At 40.8% G+C, this 23,493-nt stretch overlaps 1 protein-coding gene across 4 annotated transcripts in view; it reads right to left on the bottom strand.

The window, feature by feature from the left end:
- Positions 1-23,493, bottom strand: part of STAT4 (signal transducer and activator of transcription 4) — a 68,569-nt gene that overhangs the window by 40,101 nt on the left and 4,975 nt on the right. For all 4 annotated transcript variants that reach the window (XM_054044697.1, XM_054044699.1, XM_054044698.1 and 1 more), the window contains exons 2-3: positions 21,675-21,803; positions 20,635-20,779 (exon numbers count right to left, since the gene is read on the bottom strand). In XM_054044697.1, coding sequence (XP_053900672.1) covers positions 20,635-20,779; positions 21,675-21,802 — 273 coding nt within the window. In that variant the 5' untranslated portion in view covers position 21,803. The remainder of the gene's footprint in view (positions 1-20,634; positions 20,780-21,674; positions 21,804-23,493) is intronic.

Genomic DNA, 23,493 nt, shown 5'->3' with positions numbered 1-23,493 from the left:
AATGTGTAGTTTTGCCCAGGTAAATCCAGAATTCTCCTGCGCCCCCTCAGTCTCTTGTACCTCTTCAGTTCCTCTCTTTCTTCCTACAGTCTCTTACCTTCTTATAGTTTCCCGCCCAGACCCCTAATCATAGAGCTCATTCAGTCACTGTCCCAAGCAAGCTTCAGTTGGATTGGAAATGGTGAGAGTAGGCAGCCATCTTTACTAGAGGCAGCCTCACTTCAGGATACAAAAACTGCAGGGAAACGTTGGCCATCTTAACTGAGAACAGCTTGCTTCATCTCCATTGAAAGTAATGAGATGGTGTCCATTTTGAATATGGGAAAATTCATGAGTTTGATGCCAGCAGTTGTAAGATCATGGAAAACTTTAAAAAACATCAAGACTTGCTATAACAATACTACAGTCTCTAGCTCTTATGTAGTGCTTTTCATCAGCAAATCTCAAAGTGCTTCAAAACGTCAGTCAGTATCGTTTGTGATTTTTATGCTAAAGTTGGCAACTCTGTTTTATTGCTTAATGTGAAACAAGTCATTTAGATCAGAGAGTTCTCAACATTTTTTTTTTATAGTGTGGACCACAACTTAATTGACAGACCCTCTTGTGGACACCTCCTCTCTCATCTGCGATCATGTGGGCCACTTCTCTTTCACACAGTTCATCTACAAATCATGATCTCATAACAGTCCTATAGCAACTACAGCAATTGCTTATATGGTAAATTAATATAAGTATTTAATTCTTAGCTTTGCTTCAGGTGATATAGCAGCTGAAAACAAAGAGAAACAGCCAGCACTTCAAACTGTACTAAGATCTGATCAGATTTTTATAAGGTACCCCCAGCTTTACACAGATCACAAGTACATGCTCTGCAGATCACTAATAGTGGATATACTTCAATGGAAGTGCCTCTGGTATGCACCAGCTGAGAATCTGAATGACTGTGTGGATAGTGACTAAAGCAGGGGACTGGAAGTTAGGACTGTGGGGTTCTACTTTGACGTCCACTGACCTGCTGTGTGATCTTGAGAAAGTCACTCACCTGCGAAGGACTCTTTTTATTTTTTAATTGGGCTTGTGTCCTTTTTGATTCTTTACAAAAATGTTTTTAGGTTTGGTGGATTTTTCCCTGCTATTTTTTAAAAAGTGGAAGTATCAGGGATGTCAACTCTGGACTTCCCAGGTTTTGTTAGAGGGCCTACTGGATGGCTCAGAAGATGTTGGTTGGAGAGGCGTTGTTGCTGAATCTTTTACAAAAGTTTTCATTCCCCAAGCTGTTAAGTATTTATTGAAGTTAAAGAGGGGTTTAAAAGAAAGGGTGTTTAAACAGTTTGACAAAAATCCTTTCCCTTCCCAATTGCTCATTTTTCACTCTTCTGACTCTTGTAATGTCCTCGCTTCACTAGATCTCCAGTCACTGCCAGACAGTCTTCCAAGCTATACAGATCTTCAATTTCCAAATGTTTTTTTTTTTTAAAGGCAGGAAAAAAACTCTGTTTGTTTGTTTTTAAATTTTATTTTTAGAAAAAAAAACTCCAGGCCTTCTTTATGCCCCATAAAGAAGAACACAAAGCACAACTCACCCTTGTTTTCCTTTGCATTCTTTTTCATTCCACCTTTAAAAGGATAGCAAACTCTTCAAAGGGCGCAGGATTCTTTCCCAATTCGGTCTGCCTCTGTTTACCCATCCATTAAGTAGGCATGATAATACTTACTGTACTGTGTTATGATTCTTTGTTTATAAAGTGCTTGAGAATTCTCTAAAGGCAACTTTTCAAGTTTGGTGTATTATTTTTAAAAGGACATTCAGATGGCCATTGTATTTCTGTTTTATCTAGGTCAAAGAGGAAGTACCTGTGTCAGTAACTATTTACTGTACTTATTTTAGACTTATATTTTTAGATTCCCCTCCCCCATCCTCAGGATGCATGAAAGAAGAGAACTCAAAGGCAACCTCCTTCTTTTAGGCAATTCTCATGATATGGGGAAGTCCTAGAATGTACATACACAATTCTGTATTTCCCCTCTTCATCAGTGCCTGTCTACTGTAAACTGTGTAATTTCCAGGATCTGGTTAAATTCCTTAGGACACACAGAACTAAACTTTAATAATTTGTGGGCAGATAAACAGCAGAGTTTAATTAGTGCAGGCCAGGTCACCGTCTCACATAGCGAAACACAGAGCTGTGGGAGGAGGGAAACCCAGAAAATTTAATGCAATGAAATGTACAGAATTTGCTACTAAGCGTCCCCACACAGGGGAAGAGATATGGGGCCCACTGGAGTTTGCAGCAGATGAACTTTCCTTTCCACTCCATTTGTGATACCAAAGTGTTTTCCCTAATTTACCAGTAATATTTGTTGATCAATGCTATTTGGTGAGAGAGAACACATTCTGGTAAATTGCATGTCAGACTGACTTCAAGTTATTTTGTAATTTCACACAGTTACTGAAGTTAACCAGGATGTATTCTATTCTGATTATATAAATAATTTAACTTTGAAAGAATCTTCTGTGATTATTGAAAATCTGTGTGAGAGAGTGTGACCAATTTCTGCCTCGTATCCCAATTGGAGTCTTTGGTTATTATGGGTCATTCAATGCGAGGATGCTGAAGAGCAAGCCTATTTAAGGTATAAAATGAAGCATACACCTAGGCTTTCACAATGTATTATACAGCAAAGGTTAGTAAAACTCGTAGTCTCCTTGTGATGGGGGTGAGATGGTGGCAAAGGAAGAGGATTGACTGATTTATTTTTCTTCTACAGTCACTCTATACTAGAGCATTAGTAACAACCTCCCAAGAAGATACTTGCTTCAGAACTTCACAGTCAGGCCCCAGTAGATCAGGACTGAGCACAGACTATAAGAGTTTCTCTCTCCCATCTATGAGCCAATTTACATTTGTAAGTCCTATAAACACCAGTGAAAATGTACACAAAATGTTAGCGTTGAGTTAAACAAGCAATAATTAGGAATTAGCCTGCCAACAGAATATGCATTTTCATGCTAGTAACACAATTTCCACTCTTACATCTTGTCTGAATTAGAACAATTCTCTTTTAATTCCCCACCACCAGAAAGCTCCACAGTTTCACCCATCCAGCTGTAGTCTGTTAGTATTTCCTGGCCCCAAAGACCCTCCCTAATTTAGATTGCCTGCACTGGGACTGGAACAAAGATTTGTACTGTCTGAAGCACTGGGACAAGCCGGCCTAGCCCTGCCCATAACTGAAGATCTGCCCCCTTAATTAAGGGGGAAGAACTTCTAAGCCCAGGCTACAGCTGATTACTGGGGACAACCAATAAAAGAAACAGGAAGGGAAATGAGGTCAGACTGAAAAATCAGGGATCCAGAGGGGGTCACTGAGCAGAGATCCCCTGATAGCGCCCACTGCTCCTCAAAGGTATCTAGGGAGTCAGTGGATACTGCCCAGATGAACTCCGCCTGGAGGTGTGTTTGGATAACGGACTGGAAATAGGCCCCCCAGTCATAGAGCACTTGCCCTGTCTAACTTCCTCCTTCTGGTGGAACAAAGATTTGTGTGTATCCTTGAACCCTAGCTAAGGGGGAAGCACCTTTCAAAACATCAAAAACTCTACTATTGATCTACGATTAAGGCTGACCCAACAGAAAATTGTTTCATTCACACTGGTCCCTGCATAGGTTACAGTGCACGGGCCTTGCCAAAACAGATTGCTTTTGATGATGTGGGTGTCCCAGAGCCTCACTGGCTCATGTAGGTTGGGACTGTCCCAGGATACAAGCCTTTTGGCTAGAAGCATGCAGGAGGATTAATATGATGATGGTTACCTTCTTTAAAATTAATTCTCAGAAGCGTGTTTTGAGATATATCCCATCATCTTGGAAATTCTCATGGAAAGCTTGGTTGTCTAGAGCAGTGCTTCTAGCTAAATGACTCAGACTGCTTAGATGGGAAAGTGGACTGCCTCGAGGGACAGAAGTTTAGCACAGCAACTGGGCTGACCTGGCAGCTAATGAGCAGGTAACATTTCAGAGAACAGGGACCTTAGATAAACTTGAAATGCTTTTGTGTGACTTTTAAGAAACCTTTGATTAATTCCTAGGGAACAGAAACAAATGTCTATCTCCTTTTCCCCTCTCTGCCTCCCTTCTTTCCTTCCCCTCCTTTTTCCAATTTATTACCTTTTTGTTCTTCTGCCTTTTTTTCCTGTTGTTCCTTATTTGGGGGGGGGGGTAGGGGGGATCAATTAAATAAATAAATAAAATCTCCCACCATCGCTAATGTGCTGGTGGCAGGCTGGCTAGCTCAGTTGGCTAGAATGGTCTATAATGCAAAAGTCATGGGATTATGCCTTCTCCAGGCCAAGATTTTTAGTGGGGCGTGCTGGTGGTTAAAGTAGGTTACCTACTGGAACAGAATGTTAGTAATGCAAACCAACAGTTAATCGGCCTTATACATCAAAACACATTAAATATATCTTTCCTATTATTTGTTGTTTACCCACTCGGATTTAATGCATCATTGTAGGCCCCAAGACACAGGAGATTGAAGGAGACAGAGAAAGGATGATGGTAGACCCAAAGGGGACTAGGTAATGAGATCTAGAGCTTGTCCTTCCTAGGTCACAGGTTCAAATCTAGCCCAGGTCACTAGTAACCAAAAGTTGTTAGCAGCTAATGGCTTATTTGGCCTCCATTCACTTTACAGAGATAAGAGCCCCCCCTTGGTATTAATTCATACTTCTGATGTCAATGTCAGGATTGAGTTACATTGGTGGGCCAGTAAGGGGAAGTTTTCACCTGAGTCTTGACCAGCATCTGGCTTGTGGATAAATAGTGAAATTCAGTCTGCTGGGTTGTTAATTTGGTATTGTTCATGAGCACTAAATCTACATGAAAAGATTAAAAAAAAAAAAACAATTCTGCTCTTGTGCATCAAAGGTGACATTTTAACACTGAGCATTAAAATAAATATATTGTATAAAAGGAGTGATATTTCAAGTGAGGCAATGTGGCACTGAAGCAGGCATTAAAAGACAACATTCTATCCTGTTCTGAGTGTTTCTTTATATGTTCCATTCTCACCCTGTTATAATCTTTAACAGGAAACTGCAGCTCACACTTCAATGGCTATTGTTTCCATCCTCTGCAGCTGCTTCTCAGTACGGTGTTTGTTAGAAATATTTGTTAAATGCCAATTGGAATCTCCTATTTCACAGCATATGCTGTTTTTGTCACTTTCCTTTGTTGCAGTGAAACAAAACAATTTTAGGAAATATCTGTCACACATTTTTTCTTACTAGGGAAGTGACTTGTATAACCATGTTGAAATAAGAAATGTAGTCTCTCTCTCCCTTTCTCTCTCTCTCTCTCTGTAATTGTTGGTGGGAGGGACTGGTATTGTCACATAACAGTGACAAATTGTCAAATGACTGTTGCTGTGCATGTAAAGCAGAGTTATTATTATTTATTATTTGTAGTATAGTAGCACCTAGAAGGTTCAATCTGATCACCCGTATTATTGCATTCATCACCCTCACAGATACTATCTGATCAAAAACAATTCACAGGAAAAAAAGCAAAGTCTAAAAAGAAATAGTTTAGCCATACAAAGATGGGACATCCTTAAAAACAAACATATTAGCAAATGGCTAGACATGTAACCAGCACTCTTGCCCGACTTGAGGCGAAAGGTGGGATGTTGGCTGCTCATTACCAGAGTCATCCTCCTAGGATTGGGCCCAAGATGGGCAGCTGCAAAGGAAAAATGTGAGACCTAGCATATACTGCAGATGAACAATCTGCACTAACCAGTTTGGCAGGGAAGAAGGGTTTTGACCATGTTCCCTTGAGAGTCCATGCTCCCTTGGGACTAAGATTACACAGTTGGTGTATTAGCCATTCTCCTTTCCTAGAGCATCGAATTAGATTCCTTCCCAGCTGCTGAAGGGGACTGGAGGGTGGAGAAGAGGCTTCCTAAGTCCTTTTCTCCTTCTAGTGCAACTGTGCAATGAAAGGCAGGATTTGGCCCAAACTTAGGTTTAACTTAGCCCACATCATAAACCCGTGAGAGCGCAGCGTTGTGGTTGAGGAGGAAAGTTACAGTGCAGTAACTCTATATCAAGTCTTTCCACCATAAGAATGATACTTGCAGCACTGACACCTGTTTCTTTCCCTAACCCTTACCAACCAAAAATAAATATATAAAACAAAATTAAAAAATCTTGACCAACACACACAAAAGCCTACCCCTTGGAGAGATTTGAGCCCTCCAAAAGAGAAAAGTGCTAGAGACTTTATGAAGTCCACTAGTGTCTTCTCTATTCTTGATTTTGCATGGGAGGTACTCAGATACTACAGTGATGGGTAGCAAAATAAAACCCTAAGATAGAGAGATGCATATAAATAAAACTCAGTTCATTGTGTGCTTCATCCACAAGAACAAAAGGAAAGAAAACAGAGTTGGTTGGAAATTTTCTGTCAAAAGTTTTTTCAATGGAAAATTACTATTTAATCAAAACAGAATTTTCCACAAAAAATGTCTGTTTTTGATAAAATTTTCCTAGACACCAATTTTTTTTTTCAGTTTCAGCAGCAAAAACTTTGATTGATTGATTTATTTATTGCTACTGAAAAGTAAGTTAAGTAAGACTGGTAGGCAAAATTTTCAAAATTTACTGAACATTTTTTATCTGACTGCCTACATTTTTCAGGTGAGGTGAAAACCTGAAAAAAATTCACAAAAAGTTAAGATGAAAACCAAAAAAATTATTTGTTTTTGTCAAAAATTTTCATAGGGTATAAGATGCTTTCCAACCAGTTCTAAAGAACAACAGACATTTCCATGTAGTTTAGCTGTACTGTGTAAGTCTTTATAAGTAGAGTACCCATTAAAATGATTTTGAATGTGATGGTGAGAACTAGGTCTGTGCCAAAACACAATGGATGCATCCTGTTCTCCTCACTCAGTTTTTATTCAGTCCTTTTCAGGACAAACTCCTAGCAAAGACTGAATAAAAACTGAGACCCAATCCTGCACTGAGATCTGTTAGCATGGACTCCTGCACCCTACAAGCTTTTCAAAACCTGTATGGAATCCCACTGACTTCAGCAGGGTTCCATCTGCGTGCAAGGGTTCCTTCTATCTAGTGCTTATCTTTGCAAGATCAGAAAAACAAGGAGGAGTTTGGTAGTTGGTCCCAAAAGAATAAAAATTCCCACACTTGTCAAGTGTTCTCAGGATAGTCCCTTGATGCCGTATCCAGTGTTTGGTCCTAAATGGATGGTAAGAGGAGAACACTTCCCTGACTTTGCTTAAGTCAGTCTCCTAACTCTGAATCTACAACATGACAAGCCGTGCCTCCGAAAGTCCATTTTGATATATGTGATTGCTGTATATTAATAGGATAAATATTGAAATTACTCAATTTTACTCAGGCAGAGCTTCCAGTGGAGTAAATAGGCCAAATACTAACAGGGACAGATTAAGGCAATCACCTGGGGTGCCTTGTTGGGTGGGATGGGGGGGGGGTGCACGCCAGGCTCGGGGTGCTGTTTTTGTTGTTAGCGACAAAAGGGAAAATAGAATGTTTGAAGTAAAATGTTTCAGGTATTCCGTATGTGAATTCATTTTTCATTAACCTCCTAGAACGTTCTGGACCTTTGTAGAATCTCGTGGAACGTTCTCAGAAAGTCTGGAAGTACATTTTCCTTGAAACTCCAAGAATGTGGTCAGCCATACCTTCACGGGTATATAAAGGGTGGGGAGTCACCAGTCAGTCAGATATAAAAACAAAGTGAGACCCCAGTTGTGATATTGGGAATCTTGTTTTATTATGTAATAATAAAAGTGTACTTGTGTTTTAAGACTTGAAGAGTGTAAGTAGTGACTAATAAAGGACATATTTAATGAGACGCCAGAGATATCTATCAAACCCCTATCTACGCAACAATATAAAAGAAATACTATTACTTCTTTTGCCATGCTTCACTGGTAATGTTTGATGACTTTCTAAGACTGTGGAACATAGACTTTTGCTCTCCCTAATACTGTCTGTTTTCCCCCATAGAAAATAAAAGAAGCCTTCAAGAGCTCAATATAGGAAGCAGAAAGCTCAATTGCAATCTAGTTTGCAGTAAGGGGTAAATTTGATGGGAAATTATCTGAATCAGAACAACATAGATTGGGCTTTAGGCAGTAACAATCGTCCTAGTGCAGAAGAAATTGAGGAGCAAATCGTAAATGATAGAAGTCCTATTACCAAGGAATTAGCAGATTTACCTGATGATAAGGAATGGAAATGTGAGGGAAAGTGATGGAGAATTGTCCAGTTTTCCTGGAAGCATAATGGAGAGCGGTGATAAAAAAAGAATGTGGCTCATATGAAAAGAAGAGTAATGACAAAGAAAAATCTGGTTTACATGAAATGGAGAGAAACGATAACGAAGAATCAGTCTTGCACAATGGCAGAAACAGCAGCAAAAAAAATTGACACCACAAATGGATACATCAGATCCTGCTTTATGGCTGGCGATCCTAAACTCTGCTGATATTGATTGTACAATTTTGAATGGGCCGAGCAAAATCAAGGATGTGACGTTTCCAGTAAGTGAGCAGAAGCAACACTTCTCAAAGTCACACTGTGAAAAAGGGCTTGAGAATGGTGAGAAACTGAATCGGCATTGGCTAGTTTTCTCAAAATCAACTGACAAAGTGCTCTGGTTTTGTTGCAAAATATTTGACAAGAATGCCAAATCCTTGCTTGTGCTTTCTGGGTACAATTATTGGCATAACTTAGCTGATGCTCTGAAGTAACATGAAAAGTCACCCAGCCATTTTATGGCCTACTCCAAATGGATGGCGGTCGAGTGCCAGCTCAAGACGAATAAATGGACAGACGCAGAAAACCAGCGCATTATTAATGTAGAAACCCAGCATTGGAGGAACGTGCTTGAGCATCTGATACCTCGATTACCTTCTTCCTTGCAAAGAATAATTTGGCTTTCCAGGGATTGTCAGATAAGTTGTTCATGTAACATAATGGTAATTTCCTCAATTTGGTAGAGCTTCTTGGGAAATTCAACCATGTTATGCGTGAGTCAAGTAGTTCATAAAGAAGCTGTGGATCATTACTGCAGCAAATTAGTTAAAAACAAATTGATTTTATGGCAAGGAAGGTGCTTGATAACATATTGATTACTACACTGTAATAATGGACTGCAGTCCTAATATTAGTCACAGTGAAAAGTTGTCATTTACAGTAAGATACGCTGATGACAAAGATGGTTGTATCCAAGTAATGGAACACTTTATCTGTTTCCGGTCTGCGGATGACTCTACTGGAAAGGGCCTAACAGAACTGCTTATGAATGTTTTGAATGAGAATAAAATAAAGCTTCAGGTCTGCCGTGGCCAAGGCTACAACAATGATGCAAATATGAAGGGAAGAAACAGTGGCGTCCAGGCAAGGATCCTTGTGCTGAATCCAAGAGCTTTCTTTGTGCCTTATGGCTGCCATTCCCTCAACCTGGTTGTGTCAGATGCAGCAGCCTCTTCTTTAGATTCAATATCTGTCTTTGGAGTACTACAAAGGATATACACCCTGTTCTCAGCATCAACTATCAGGTGTAAGATCCTCATGGACAATGTTACAAATCTGACCATGAAGCCTCTAAGTGACACTCACTAGGAGAACAGCATTGACAGCATAAGGCCAGTGAGGTACCAAGTGACTGAAGTTTATGATACCTTGATAGAACTGGTGCAGTTGAGTAAAGCTGAGGCTGGAATCTGATACGAGGACAAAGCCTGGCAAACCAGATCACTGACTTCAAATTTCTGGTCTCATTTGTGGTTTGGCACGATATCCTGTTCCGAGTAAACATTGTAAGCAAGGCATTACAACAAACTCAGTCGATGGACATCGCGACTGCTACTACTTTGATGAAAAGCTGCCTTGATTTCGTTGTGGCCTACAGAGACAACGGATTTGAATATGCCTCACTGCTACCAAATAAATAGCAAAAAGCTCAGGAGTTGAGCCTGTCTTCAAGGAAACTCATATTCATTGCAAGAAGAGACAGAGGGCATTGGTTACGAGGGCAGAGATGAGGTGACGGGAAGCTTGGGAGAAAAATTCAAGAGGGAGGTTTTTTGCTCATTTGTTGACACTGTTTGAATGTCCATCAAAGAAAGGTTTGGACAAATGAAGCACCACAAAAAGACCTGCGGTTTTCTGCATGACCTTAGTAAGCTGCCAGCAGACTCTTGAATAACTGTACGGACCTTCACCGGATGCTGACACCTGGAGAATGTTTGGACATCAATGATAAAGACCTATATGTTGAATTGGACAACATCCATCACATTTTGCAAGATGGGAAGCACATTTTCCACTCCAAGTTTTCCAATTCATTCATGATGCACAGCAGACGGACATTTTTCTTAATGTGCGGATAGCCTTTTTCAAAGCTCAGGGTCATTAAAAAGATATCTTTGATCAACTATGGCACTTGAAAATGCCATTGACCAGTCTTTTGATCTCTCTGATGCTGTGCTTCAGTTCACAAGGGCAAAGGCGAGAAAAACGACCTGTTGAACTAAAGGACTAGGGTTAACATTCTAACATTCTAATATCACCTACTGTAACACGATTTAATACTGGTCCACCCAATGTTGGTGCACAGTTCAATTTCTTGATGTTAGTACATTTCAATTATTCTTAAAATTAAAAAGTTTCTATAAATGTAGAGGAAAAGATATTTTTATTTGCTTATATATAGCATGAATAAATACAGCTTCCAGATCATAGCATGCAAATTTATTGTCTTATATGACAGGGATAAATCATGCATGCAAATTGTGGCTCAAAGTCATGAAATGGGCTACAAACGCAATAAAGAATAAAATATTTAAAAGTTTAACAAATGGGTGGGTGTTAAAGATGCACCTCACCTTGGTCGCCATTTGGGTTAGGCCCTGCATACTTAGATCCTTATTCAGGAAAAACTCCCATTGCCTGTCCCCCCAGCCACTCTGCCCTAGCTGGCTGGTGCATATACTTCCTCTAAATTCCATCAGAGTTTTGCACTAGGAGAGAAATCCAGGTTTTGTCCAATAGTATGAACTGCTACACAATAACCCAAAGCTTGAATGCTAAATAGGTGGAGGAGCTCTCTTTCCCATTTGTCTTCAACTTCTTGAGATGTAACATTATAACTGCACGTCCTTCATTTCCCCACTAAATATCTCCTTTTTGTGGGTTACACCGTGCCACTGACTTAAGCAGAGTTCCTCCAGTGATTTCAATGGTAAGATTTGCTTAAAAATCAATGACATAATATGACCTGTGTTTTTAAATACCAAGAGCAAACTGTTCTAATTAAGGACCAGGTATCTCGATATCAGAAGGTAAAGTTTGGCTTAGGTTACAAGTAGGAATGACTCTGGGCTTTTCTGCCTATTCTTCATTTGTTTATATCATAAACCCACCATATAATGTGTCAGTCACTGTTCATTCTCTTGTGTACCAAATTCACCCACAAATTAGGGGGAAGGGAAATAATATATTTGAAAATATGTTGCCAGTTTAAAGTTGAAGGATAAAAGGAATGTGACTCATTTTGTCTTTGATTTTCATTTATAAAAATCCTAGCTAAGCCATTTCAAAATATGTTTAAAAACAAAATATAACTGGTCACGGTCTAAGGTTACGTCTGCTGTGTTTCATCTTGGAACTAATTCTTAGAAATGATATCAGACTCTTCTCCTACCTGCAGTCTTCTCATTTTATCTGGTTACTTACTTCTAGGTTCAACACCTCACCATCACACTGTTGTCATAGCAACAACAAAAACTGTATTCGTGACTAATCTGGTTTGCTTCCCTCCACCTGATTTCTTTAAGCATGAACAAGTACTGTAGCTGCATAGTTTTATTTTTTTCCCTTTCTTCCCTTCATCTGTTCACAGAACTCCTATTCATGTGAATGGGACGGATGTACAGAAAATAAGACCTTTCATAAGTAAACCTGCTGTAATAGCGTCCACCCAAGATCATAGCAATGACAGGCCAACATCATCTCTACAGCTTTCACTTTCTTGAATCTAATTTACTGAATACAGAAATAAAAAACAAAAACAAAATAAATAACGACATCCAGTGTTTTAGCCTAAAACTTTGACGTACATAGTGCCAGTCATGCAGAAAAATCCTCAAGCAATTTACAGACTAATTTATATCAGATTAATACCTAGAAATGGTATTTCAGCTAAGTAGTGGATAGAGGAGTAAATGATAGACACATGTATTACAGAAGGAGCTGGTAGCAACTTTGAAGTTGACCAGTACTTTCCATTATCACACCCCGTTTTCAGTGGCTTATAATTCAGACAGATTTTAATTATTCCGACATAAGTTTTCCATGCTTGCTCTCTGCTTCAAGCTGCTTTTTAATTTTTTTTAATACTTTCTGCTATATTGGCTATTTCTGAGAATTAAATTAATAAAAATTGGTAGTTTTTGCTAATGTTACAAGATTAGGGTGTCTAGATCCTTGTATAGGAATTGTTTTTAGTATTATCTAACTTGAAATAAATAATAAATGAAATACTTTTTCAGCTATTTTTTTGAAGTCTAATATCTTTGTGGTTTAGAGCAGGAACTTGAAATTTGATTGAAGGTGGTGGTGGTGGGGGAGGGGGGACGAACTGTCCAAAAGGTACACAGATGTTATTTGCTGTTTCCATGAAAATCCATCAGATCTGAAAATAATCATTTACACTTTCTCAGCAGAGCTTGTTAAAGGTTTGCTGCTAAAATCTCTGAATGTTCTATCTGCGCTGCGCCTGCTCAAGCCCCACTGGCCATCTAGCTAAATTGAGCATGTTCCCCCACTCCACTTTCCTGCCATCTGCACTGAGCATACTCAAAACCTGAGGCCCAGATGGGATGTAGCAGCAGCAGCAGCATTGCTCTGGCCAGGGAAGGAGTTCTGGACTGGAAGGAGACCATAAGTTATAGTGTCAGCTCTTCTACTAACTGGTTTTAATAATTCAGTGCACTTCACAACTTTTATTACTGAGTAAGGTCTCATACCTCTAGCTTAGGAGGCAGGCATCTCCCACATATTACTGATTGGACAACTGAGAGGTTACACAAAGACACTTCAGGAAGAGCTGTGAATAAAAATCTGTTGCGACTATTGGAGACACATACTCATTGATAGCCACACTGCCTTTCAGACTGAATGTGCCAAATCTATGTGTTTGGCTGAGATATCTGTAACCATTAGACCCAACTTCCCTCCACAGCCAGAACCATAACTGTAGAGATATGTTTGTAGAAGATGATACAGTAACTCCTCACTCAACATTGTAGTTATGTCCTGAAAAATGCAACTTTAAGTGAAACAATGTTAAACTAATCCAATTGTCCCATAAGATTTAATGTAAATGCGGGGAATTAGGTTCCAAGGAAATTTTTTGGGGGCAGACAAAAGGCATTATACTGTATATCGGTGGTCCCCAACCTTTTTTGTCTGGCGGGCGCCAGACGACGAGCCACGGAGGACCGTGGTGGCGGACGAGCATCCACCGAAATGCCGCCAACAAGTGGCAATGTCAATAGGCATCGCTGCTGAAATGCCGCCGACAAGCAGTGTCATCCAGAGGCATCGGCGGCATTTCGGCGGCGACGCCTCTGGATGCTGCTGCTTGTCAGCGGCATTTCGGCAGATGCTCATCCACCGGCCAGTACACGGGCGCACTTAGACGCCCTGGCGGGTACCATGGCACCCGCGGGCACTGCGTTGGGGACTGCTATATACTGTACAGTACTGTACTGTACTGTGGTTGGGAACTGCCCCGGCTTACCCCACACAGGCACAGCCCGCTGCAGGCAAGGATGCTAGGAAGCACCTTTGCAGCAGCAGCTTCCCCGGAGAACAGGCTCGGATTTTGCCGGGAATGCTCCAGGCCCGCCTCTTCCTGTCCCCGCTCCACTCCAGGCCCCACCATTTCCCACCCCCACTCCACCTCCTCTCCAGAGCATGCCACATCCTCCCCCCCCTAAAGTCCTAGGCGGTGCTTAGGACTTTCTGAGAGGGAGGGGGAGGAGCGGAGACGCAGCTTCCAAACAGCTGTTTAGCGGCGCTTAGGATTTTCTGGGAGTGAGGGGGAGGAGTGGAGATGCGGGGCTTCCCTGCTCCTCCCCCTCCCTCCCAGCACTTCACGCTTAGGACTTTCTGGGAGGAAGTGCTGGGAGGGAGAGGTAAGAGGCGGAGAAGTGGAACTTGTGCAGACTGAATGTGCCAAATCTATGTGTTTGGCTGAGATATCTGTAAAGTCGCTGCTCTTCCACAGAATCTTACAAGCAGGCAGCCAAAGGACATTATAAGGGAGCACTGTACAACTTTAAATGAGCATGTTCCCTAATTGAGCAGCGACGTAACATTGAAACAACGTTAAGTGGGATAACGTTAAATGAGGATTTACTGTAATTTAGAGATGCTCCTTCATTAGGGACAGTATGTCATAGGAATTTAGAGATGTGCCCTGACAGTGGGGCCTGAGAACTCCCTATGGCTGCGTGCAGCCATTCACCAGAGACGTTCTCTAGTTTGTTTTATGAAAGTTTTATTCCTGTCTCATTCACTGGTTTGTTATTTAATGAACCCCAAGATCATTACAATAACCAAACAACCCCGACTCCCAATATTCCATTGCCATCTAGAAAATAGTTGTGCAAGGCACTGGTAACGTGCGTGTTGTGTCCCTCTGTAAAGGCTGGTCCACCCTAACGACTGTGGCAAGGCACCTTCTCAGTCTCACCAGCCTCAGCTGCTTTTAGCCTTGGCGAGACAGGCTTGGGTAAAATAGTCCCTCTTGGTGGCACAGGGGAAGTCTGTTCCTTCTCTTCACCAGTCTTTTTAGCTTGTTTTTCTCCCTTATGGGTGGGAATGCAGCCTCCCCTCCTGGTGAGGCTCGCTGCTCCTAACCTACTGGCAGCAGGACTCCTTCTCTCTCCTTTTCCCCCTTCTCCCAACAGGGGAGGGTTTAAAAAGGTCTCAGGCAGCCCTTAGTTGGAATCAGTTGATCCTAACTGACCTCAGGTCAGGGCCGGCTCCAGGGTTTTGGCCGCCCCAAGCAGCCAAAACACACAAAAGAGCTGCGATCGCAATCACGATCTGCGGCGGCAATTCGGTGGGAGGTCCTTTGCTCCCAGCGGGAGCGAGGGACTGTCCGCCGAATTGCCGCCGAATACCTGGACGTGCCGCCCCTCTCAAGAGCGGCCGTCCCAAGCACCTGCTTGAGAAGCTGGTGCCTGGAGCCGGCCCTGCCCCAGGTAACTTCCTCTCAGCTGATCCTAATTGAGTCTCTGGTAACCCCTTCTCAGATGAACCTGATTGACCTGTAGTTACCCCTCCTCAGTTGATAGGGAGGAGGGCCTTATACCCTTGGACTGTTCCCACCCCCAGCAGCTTTCTGTCCTGAGTTTATCACACGACATTATAACTTATGATTAATTAAAGATATCAAAATGTGTTTTAAGTGTCATTGGAAAATAGCTTCTCTAGTAAATAGGGCTCTTCAATACCAGATTGGTAAATTCAGTGGATTGCTCTGCTTTCTTCCCTCTGAGCCTCTGTGAACAGGTTCTCCTGTGTGCTCCTGGGAGTTGGGGATGCCTTTCACAGCTGTGTTTTGGCTCATGGGTATGTATGTTTCATTTATTGATAGAAGGAACTAGTGCACATTGAAATGTGTGTGTAAGACTCCTATTTGCTGAATGATCAGAGCAGCAGTTTTGTAAATTTCAATATCCTATTGCCCATTGCAAAAAACAGAGCAGATGAGTGTGTTGGTATACAAGTGAGATGCATGCTGGACACCCACTACATTAACCAGTGAGCAAAGTCTGCTGTAGAGGTTACTCAGGAGTAGATTTAGTAGGAGAATAGGGAGGAAAAAAATCCATAACATTTTTTTTGTTTGGTTTTCATTGCAACTTCAGTGTCACTAGTTCTTTTTCCAATTAATTCTACTCAGGCACATAGCAGTGAATGCTATGGACAGACTGCTTCAGCCTTTGTACTTGAAGACAAATTATAGCTTCCAGATCTGTCAAGCTTGACAAAGTGTTCTTTAAAGTTATAACAGAACTGTGCTTAAAATAATAAATAAACTCCACTTTCAGATCATGTGTTGAGGTTGGGTAGCTTCTTGTTTGTGTGTGTGTGTGTGTGTGTGTGGTGTAGAGGGGAAGGAAGAGGAGTGAACTGAGAAATTTCAAAGAAATGTTGCACTAGAGAGAGCCAAGAGTAAGTCAGGTGGGCTATAACCTTCAGAGATAAATAAACCAACACTGTTCACACAGTCACCAAAAGGTAGAAGATGAATTACAAATATATTTTTCCTCTCTCATTAAGAGTCTAACCCCTCTCCCATTTAAGTCAATAGAAAATCTCCCTACTTCTATAACCCATCCTCCCAATTGCCTGTTTTCCCCTGGCACTGGTGGTGTGCTGGGACAGGAGGTGGCACAGCCAGCATGTGCTGCAACACCAGAAGGGATTGCTGGAATAACAGCCATAGCTGTTGCAAGTTGGTACAAGTTAGAGGGGTGCTGTGTCTGTTCTTACTTGTGCCAGGGATCAGGGAAGTGCCCCTGCCACCCTTCTTCAGGTGTGCTAAGCAGAACTCTGGCGCGCTGAAGGATCTAGGCCCGGCCTAGAGCACAAATAGGTATGAGAAAAGATGCCAAGTTTGCTCTCCCACATGCGATTTGTATACTTTAGTATCTTTGGAATAGGGACTATCTTGTATTGTGTGTCCTGTACAGCTTTCAGTACATTTTCAATGCTTGACAAATAATAAATGAGAACAACAAGGGTGCTAGTTGGTGACAGCTGTGGTAGTGGTTTTTCTACCTGCCCAACAGAATTAAACTGAATGGGATTAGTTTTGATAACTGAAGATCCAGGGTCTGTATCAATAACTCTGGACCATTGGAATAATGCTCTGTAGCACATATTTGGGTTAAAGATGTAAGCAGAAATTATATTATACAAATTTCACGGCCAGACGGGTAATACTTTAAATGAAATGTGTGTTCAATACAGTTTGTTTATTTTTTAAAAAGCGCCACAAGCTATTTGCTTTATCTATAGTACAGAACATTTCACAAAATCGCCTCTGCCCTGCCAGTAGCAGTTATTGTGGAAACCAAGCTAGACTGCGGGTTTTACTATTAAAGGTCATAAAAGAAAAATCAGGAAAAAGATCTAATAGTGAAAGTGCTATTAAATGTCTGGTGGTTGACATTTCTATTCTGAAACCATAGCAGTAACTTGTTATCTAAAAAAATCAGTTCTTTGCTGTCGTGATACAACTGAGAAAGGCCAGCATCGTTACTAATAGAGAGAACTATTGCTCTTTTTCTCAGATGGAAATATTTTACCACAAAGGTCAGGACTGAGATCATTTTTTAATAGGCAGAACAGTGTCTTGTCAAGAAAATCTGTAAATCTTTAGACCCCAAGCTCCTGAAGTCAATGGAGCTCCATGCAAGGACCTTTCTGCTTGGAGCAGATTGCAGGACTGGGATCTGAATACCCAATCCTGCATAGGGATACAGAGAATTATTCAGTGTACACTCCCACTTGTGCTGCATTTCTTTTGAGAAAGCCAGCCATTGAGTGGGCTGAGCAGTGGTTGCCAAGCCTCTATGCAGTCTCTATCTGCTCATGGCTGTGGGGCAGGAAAAGGCAGACTCTGGGCCCATTATGCCTCCTGCTCTGGCCCTTATATGCTGTTCCAGTAGCATACAGGGGCTGCAGTGAAGCCACCAGAGGCTGGGGGAGAATACAACCCAGAAGAGGAACATAAGGTTCCTGGGATTGTTCTAATATATTCTGGTTACCACTTCAAATCCTGGCCAGATCAGAATCCAGGTGGCACAAAAGATGGCTCACAGCCACCTTTGCCTCCCCCTACTAGTATGCATCTACGGCATTGCAGCTCCCAAGAGGCACAGCACAGTATCTGTCCCAGCAGAGGTGACAGGACTTAAGGACATTTGTTCTGCCTTCTACACACACAAAAGGCTATTATCTAAACACACACATACGTGTATACAAAAGTACATTGAAATCCTAAGTGCTCGTCCCAATCTGTTCTATATTCTACAGGTTATCTACAGTGCACATTTGTTTAGAGCTGGTTACGTTTCTAGCATTTGGTAATACTCTTTTTTTTTAATCAAATACATAGCAAAGGGAAGAGGGGAACATTTAAAGTGCTAAACCAAATACCAAAACAAAGTCTGAATAAAAATACAGACAAATCCCTATAATCAAGCATCTGGTACCAGTGACTATGTAAAATGCGTATCTGTTCAGCCTGCAAAATATTGTCAGAACTGTTCATCTCAATGCCATTGAAGGCATTCTTCCTGTATGTATGATCCTGCAGAGAGTGCCTCTGGTAGAGTGATGCAGCAATACTTCCACCACTCTATGGCTGTGTGTCCTAGGACCAAGACAATAACAATAGGCTGTGCCTCTTTGCTTGTCCTGCAGAAGCAGTTAATAAATTTGTTGTTTTAACTGTTTTGAAATTATGGATGACGTTAATATACAAACCAGGAGGGAAACAAAAAAAGTGACCTTAATTTCAAGTTGCATGAAAATCACATGAGAAAAATAGTGTTTGAATAATGCAAGAGGAAATGTTGGTAGGAATGGAAATATTGTCAAGTTTCTAAGAGGCCATCACCAATAATGAATAAAGGGAACAAAGTGATTGGCAGTGTCATGTTAAGATTTTCCATTGCAGTACATATAATAAAGATAACCCTTTGCAAGAACTATAACAGTCATTGCAGTCCCAGTAGGAAACATGCCACCATCAAAGAAGGGAAAGAAACCTTTCATAAAACGGAGATATGTATCTGCTTTGTGCAGAAGGCACAATTATAACAGGAAGTAAATCATTAACTAAATGCTATCATTTCCCCAGAATTCTTACCATAAACAAACATTTATTAGACTATGTTTTACTAACTCCAACCAATAAAAGAAAATGCAAAAGCTTGATGGAAAAACCTTTAAGCTTATCAAAAGACAATCTTAGATACGTATCAAACTGAAGGTCTATATGCTATAGAACTGTAGCTTTCAACCTGTGGTATGCAGACCACTGGGTGTCTGTAGACTATGTCTAAGATAACCAAAGGGGTCTGCATCTTCCTTTGAAATTTTTTAGTGGTCCGCAAATGAAAAAAGGTTTAAAACCACTGCTCTAAAGCCTCATATCCAGTGCTGGCTGCAGTTTTTTACCTGTAAATAACTGTGCCTGCATTTTTACGTCTGTAATGAATTGTATACTACTCCTAGGGAAATTCTGTGCCACTGCACAATGCAGATTTTTGCAAAAATTAATGGGTTTTGTGCATAATTTCCTTTCCCCCACAGAAATGGGCTGCAGTGGTGTTGGCTGCCACTAGGGGCCGCTGGACCCAGCAGAGCCCATCTCGCACACAGAAGACACTGGCGGGGAGAGGGGCGAGGAGAGTATAGTACAAGGTTCCCAGCAGCTGCACGTCCTGAGGGAAGGAGACGGTGGCATTTAGGAAACTCCACACAAGCCTGGCTGGGACCCCGCAACAGGCTGTTTCTCCTTCTGGAATCCTGGGCAGTAGAGGGACCGGGGTCTGGGGTGGGTAGACCACGGCTGGGTTCGGGGAGGGTGTCTGGGCTGGGGGGGCCACAGATGGGCTCTGGGAGGGAGGGGGAGGTTATCTGGGCTGGGGAAGACGGGGCAGAGAAACAGAAACTGGGTTTCAGAGTAGCAGCCATGTTAGTCTATATCCGCAAAAAGAATAGGAGTACTTTGGAGTATTAGAGCATAAGCTTTCACGGGCTACAGCCCACTTCATCGGATGCATATAATAAGGAGATAACATACAGAACATATATGAAACATATAGTGAGGAGATAAATATACAAATACAGCAAACATGAAAAGGTGCGAGTTGTCCTACCAACTCTAAAAGGCTAATTAATTAAGAGAAAAAACTGGGTTGTCAGGGGTTTCTTTAATTTTCTGCTGCTAGAGGAATTTTTGTGTGCTGTCAGGTATTTTGAAATAAATTACCAAAATAATTGAAACTGGCATGATTATGTAGTGTTATTTAGACAAATAAAATTTGCAAAATTTTAAAATATTTGAATTTTCAATTTTTTGGCGCAGAATTCCCCCAGGAGTATGTATACACAACTATTCATAGTTAAATATCTACTTTTGTGCCACAAGGTTGCAAAATGTCACTTGCAAAAACTGAGATTTGTCTGCATATCAAGACCCTGGGTCCCAGTTTCTGCTGTTACACTTGTGCAATCTCCGCTGAAATCAGACATGTTACTCCATAAGTGTAACTAAGAACAGAATTTGACCTTAAGTGTCAACTTAATTTTGCCTGGAGATAGTAGGGTCTGATCTTCCCAGAGTTGCTTTGATACTACATTGATGAGCACAATTTAAGAACATAAACAGAACTGAACTGACTTCAAGGGTAGTTGGATTTTGTCTCAGAAACCAGTAAGAAGGTACAAATTTATCTAAAGGCAATCTGAGGTAATAATCTTACCTGAAGAAGTTTCCTGATTCTTTTCAGATTGTGTATCAACAGGAGGTTCTTTTCTTGAGAAACCCGGTCTAACTGCTCATCCAATTGTATTAACAAATTCTGTAAGAGGATTGTTGCCATTGGTTCATTATTGGAAGCGGCCTCCCTATGCAACACAAAATTATTAACATGAAACATGCATGTGAATGAACAAAAATGTCAAGAGATATGTCAAGTTATTTGCTAAGTAAGTTATAATCTGCATTCAGAAATAAAGGAAACAAGTAAAGACTTTTTTAAAAGGTAGTTTGCTTCTTGCGTGCAGTTTGGAGAAAAGAGTACATGAATCCGTTTCACACTACAAAATACAAACAAACAAAAAAACAACCTAAAACTAACTAACTGACATTTTTTCATGCAAAAAACTGTCATTATGTTAATATTCAAAAACAAATATATTTTGTATAGAGATAAGTCCAAACAAAAATCTATTCAAACACACCTGAAATTTGAGGTTGAAAGAGAGAAAATTGAGCTCTAAAAGATATAGAACAGCTCAAATGACTATATATTATCTGATTATATTAAGCTTTAATTTTGTTTCTCTTAATTAAAGCTAGATGAAGCCATATTTCAATAAACGTGTTATAAAGAAAATTACATTCAGCTTTTTTATTTAAAAATAATTCTTTAAAGAAGTATGTGGTATTTGATTTATTCAAAATCAAAGCAAGAAAGAGATCCCTAAACTCTAATTAGTGTTTTTATTATAAATCTGCCCCTGACAAATCAAATATATGCCATGGAAATTTGTAATTAGTAAATTAATGTAGTGAAAACATTGGCACTTTCAATGTTTCACTCACTCTGAATCTCTCAGATAAATAAAGGGCAACATGCTATGTGAATAAGATGGCCTTTAATACATAACTAAAGGCACACTTTTCTTGCAAAGCATGTTCCTGCACAGTTCACAAGCAAACATACTAAAAATCTGCCTGTATAAACCATAAAGTTTCCACAAATCAAACCTTAGTAGACAGAAGAACATTTAATCCTACCAATCTTGGCTTTCTATCCACTGTGCTAGTAGATGTCGGACTTCCATGGGAAAGTTATCGTCATAGAACTGGTCTACCTGCTCCAAAAACTTTATTTCCAACTGCTGGACTTGACTCCATTGAGACATACTATAAAAGAAATGGTGAAATTGGTTTAATATTTAATCTTTGATACTACACAAGCACTCCATAGCATGTGTATAATTTGTTTTCAACATATGTTCATCCCTTGTCCCATAATTTCATAGTCCCCCTACCCCTCATTTTTTCCACTTTCAAAGGGACACTCCACCTGAAACAGTGAATTATTCAGTTAAAAAAAAAGAAAGAGTAAACAGTAGTCTCAGGCATTATACCAATCTGGGTACCCTGCGGATTTCTGTGGTTTCACACCACCTTTTCCTTTTTTATTGTAAATGATTTTCTCTCTCTGGTTGTTGTGTGAAAGACTCATAAAAGTAGATCATAAAAATATCAGACAGAATGGTGATTTTTCTTTTAACAGTATTTCCCTTTTCAGGAAAGTAGTTTACAAAGCCAGATATCATCACTTACAAGAAGTCCAGTAAGCTGGCAGGAAGGTGCCCTTGTTGGTTTGATTAATTCACACCAGTCTGATTTTATATTACACTTATCATTGTATTTCATCTACTTCAGCTGGTTCTAGAACTCCATCCTCTTCTCTATTGAGGGTACTATATCCTGCCCTAGTACATTGAGGTATTGCTCTAGTACATCTTAAACGGCTATAAACCTGTGTGCACGCTGGGTCCAAACCCAGGAATGGGAAGGCTACATAAGAAATAAAAGAGAAGAAACCGTAGGCATGATCAGGGCATCTACTGCCCCACTCTGAAATTCATACCTAGACTAAGCATCTCTATAACTATCTCACCTAGAAGGATTGTACGTTGGGGTTGCTTCAGATTGTAGTTGTATGTTTTTGGTAAACTTAGTACCGGAAAGAAAGCCAAATACAAAGAATAGGCCACCATCTGATAAGCTTGCATGGGGGTGAGGGGCAGACATTAGACCTGCATTGTCACTCCATACTCAGGCAAAACCGACATTAACTTCAGTACTTGAGTGTGGGATTGCAACAGTCTTTCAAGGTTACAAATATTGGGCCAGATTCTCATGCTGCATCCAACTTCCACTGGGCAGACTAGTGTGGAAGGGGTGGCCATCAGGAAGCTGGTTATACCTCCCTGATTCTCTGCTTTAATTCTGAGTACACATTAGAGTAGCTTAGAGGCTGCTCTAAAGTGCACCAGTTGGAATCATGTTCCAGCCAATGCTACTGCCTACTCCTCTCCATTCCTCCCCCCCCCCCGACATACTTCCTACGCTGGGGACTGCAAAGAGGGAGTGACAAAGAAACCAGCTATATCAGCTCAGTATCCCTAGCATGGTCCCAGTGGTACAAAAGAGATAGAGTGAGCCTGAGAATTTAGACCATTATATTTATTTTTTTTAATTTACATGTTTATGTTGTAAAAAGTCATTACCAATCAATGCTGCAGATATTTTGCATTATTTCAGAGTAAAACAGAGAAGGGGGAAACACCCAAACAACAAAAATGTTGCTGCAATGACCCTTAATGCCTTTATTATTATTACTATCTATTATTTGATGATATTACTTAAAAGTCCCAATCTCTGCTTCGGACCTCTAACAGGATGGATTGCCCTTTTTAGGGCCAGGAGGCCTGGGGCAGCTAACCCTGTTCAGTCAGCCCACCTGTGCTGTAATTAGCCCCATCTTAGCTAGAGGGGGTAGGGCTAATTGAGGTCAGGTGGCAGTATGAGACACCTGGCC

Source organism: Malaclemys terrapin, chromosome 11 (genome assembly GCF_027887155.1).
Source record: "Malaclemys terrapin pileata isolate rMalTer1 chromosome 11, rMalTer1.hap1, whole genome shotgun sequence".
NCBI classification, from domain to species: domain Eukaryota; kingdom Metazoa; phylum Chordata; order Testudines; family Emydidae; genus Malaclemys; species Malaclemys terrapin.
This window is presented reverse-complemented; position numbering and strand designations above follow the sequence as displayed.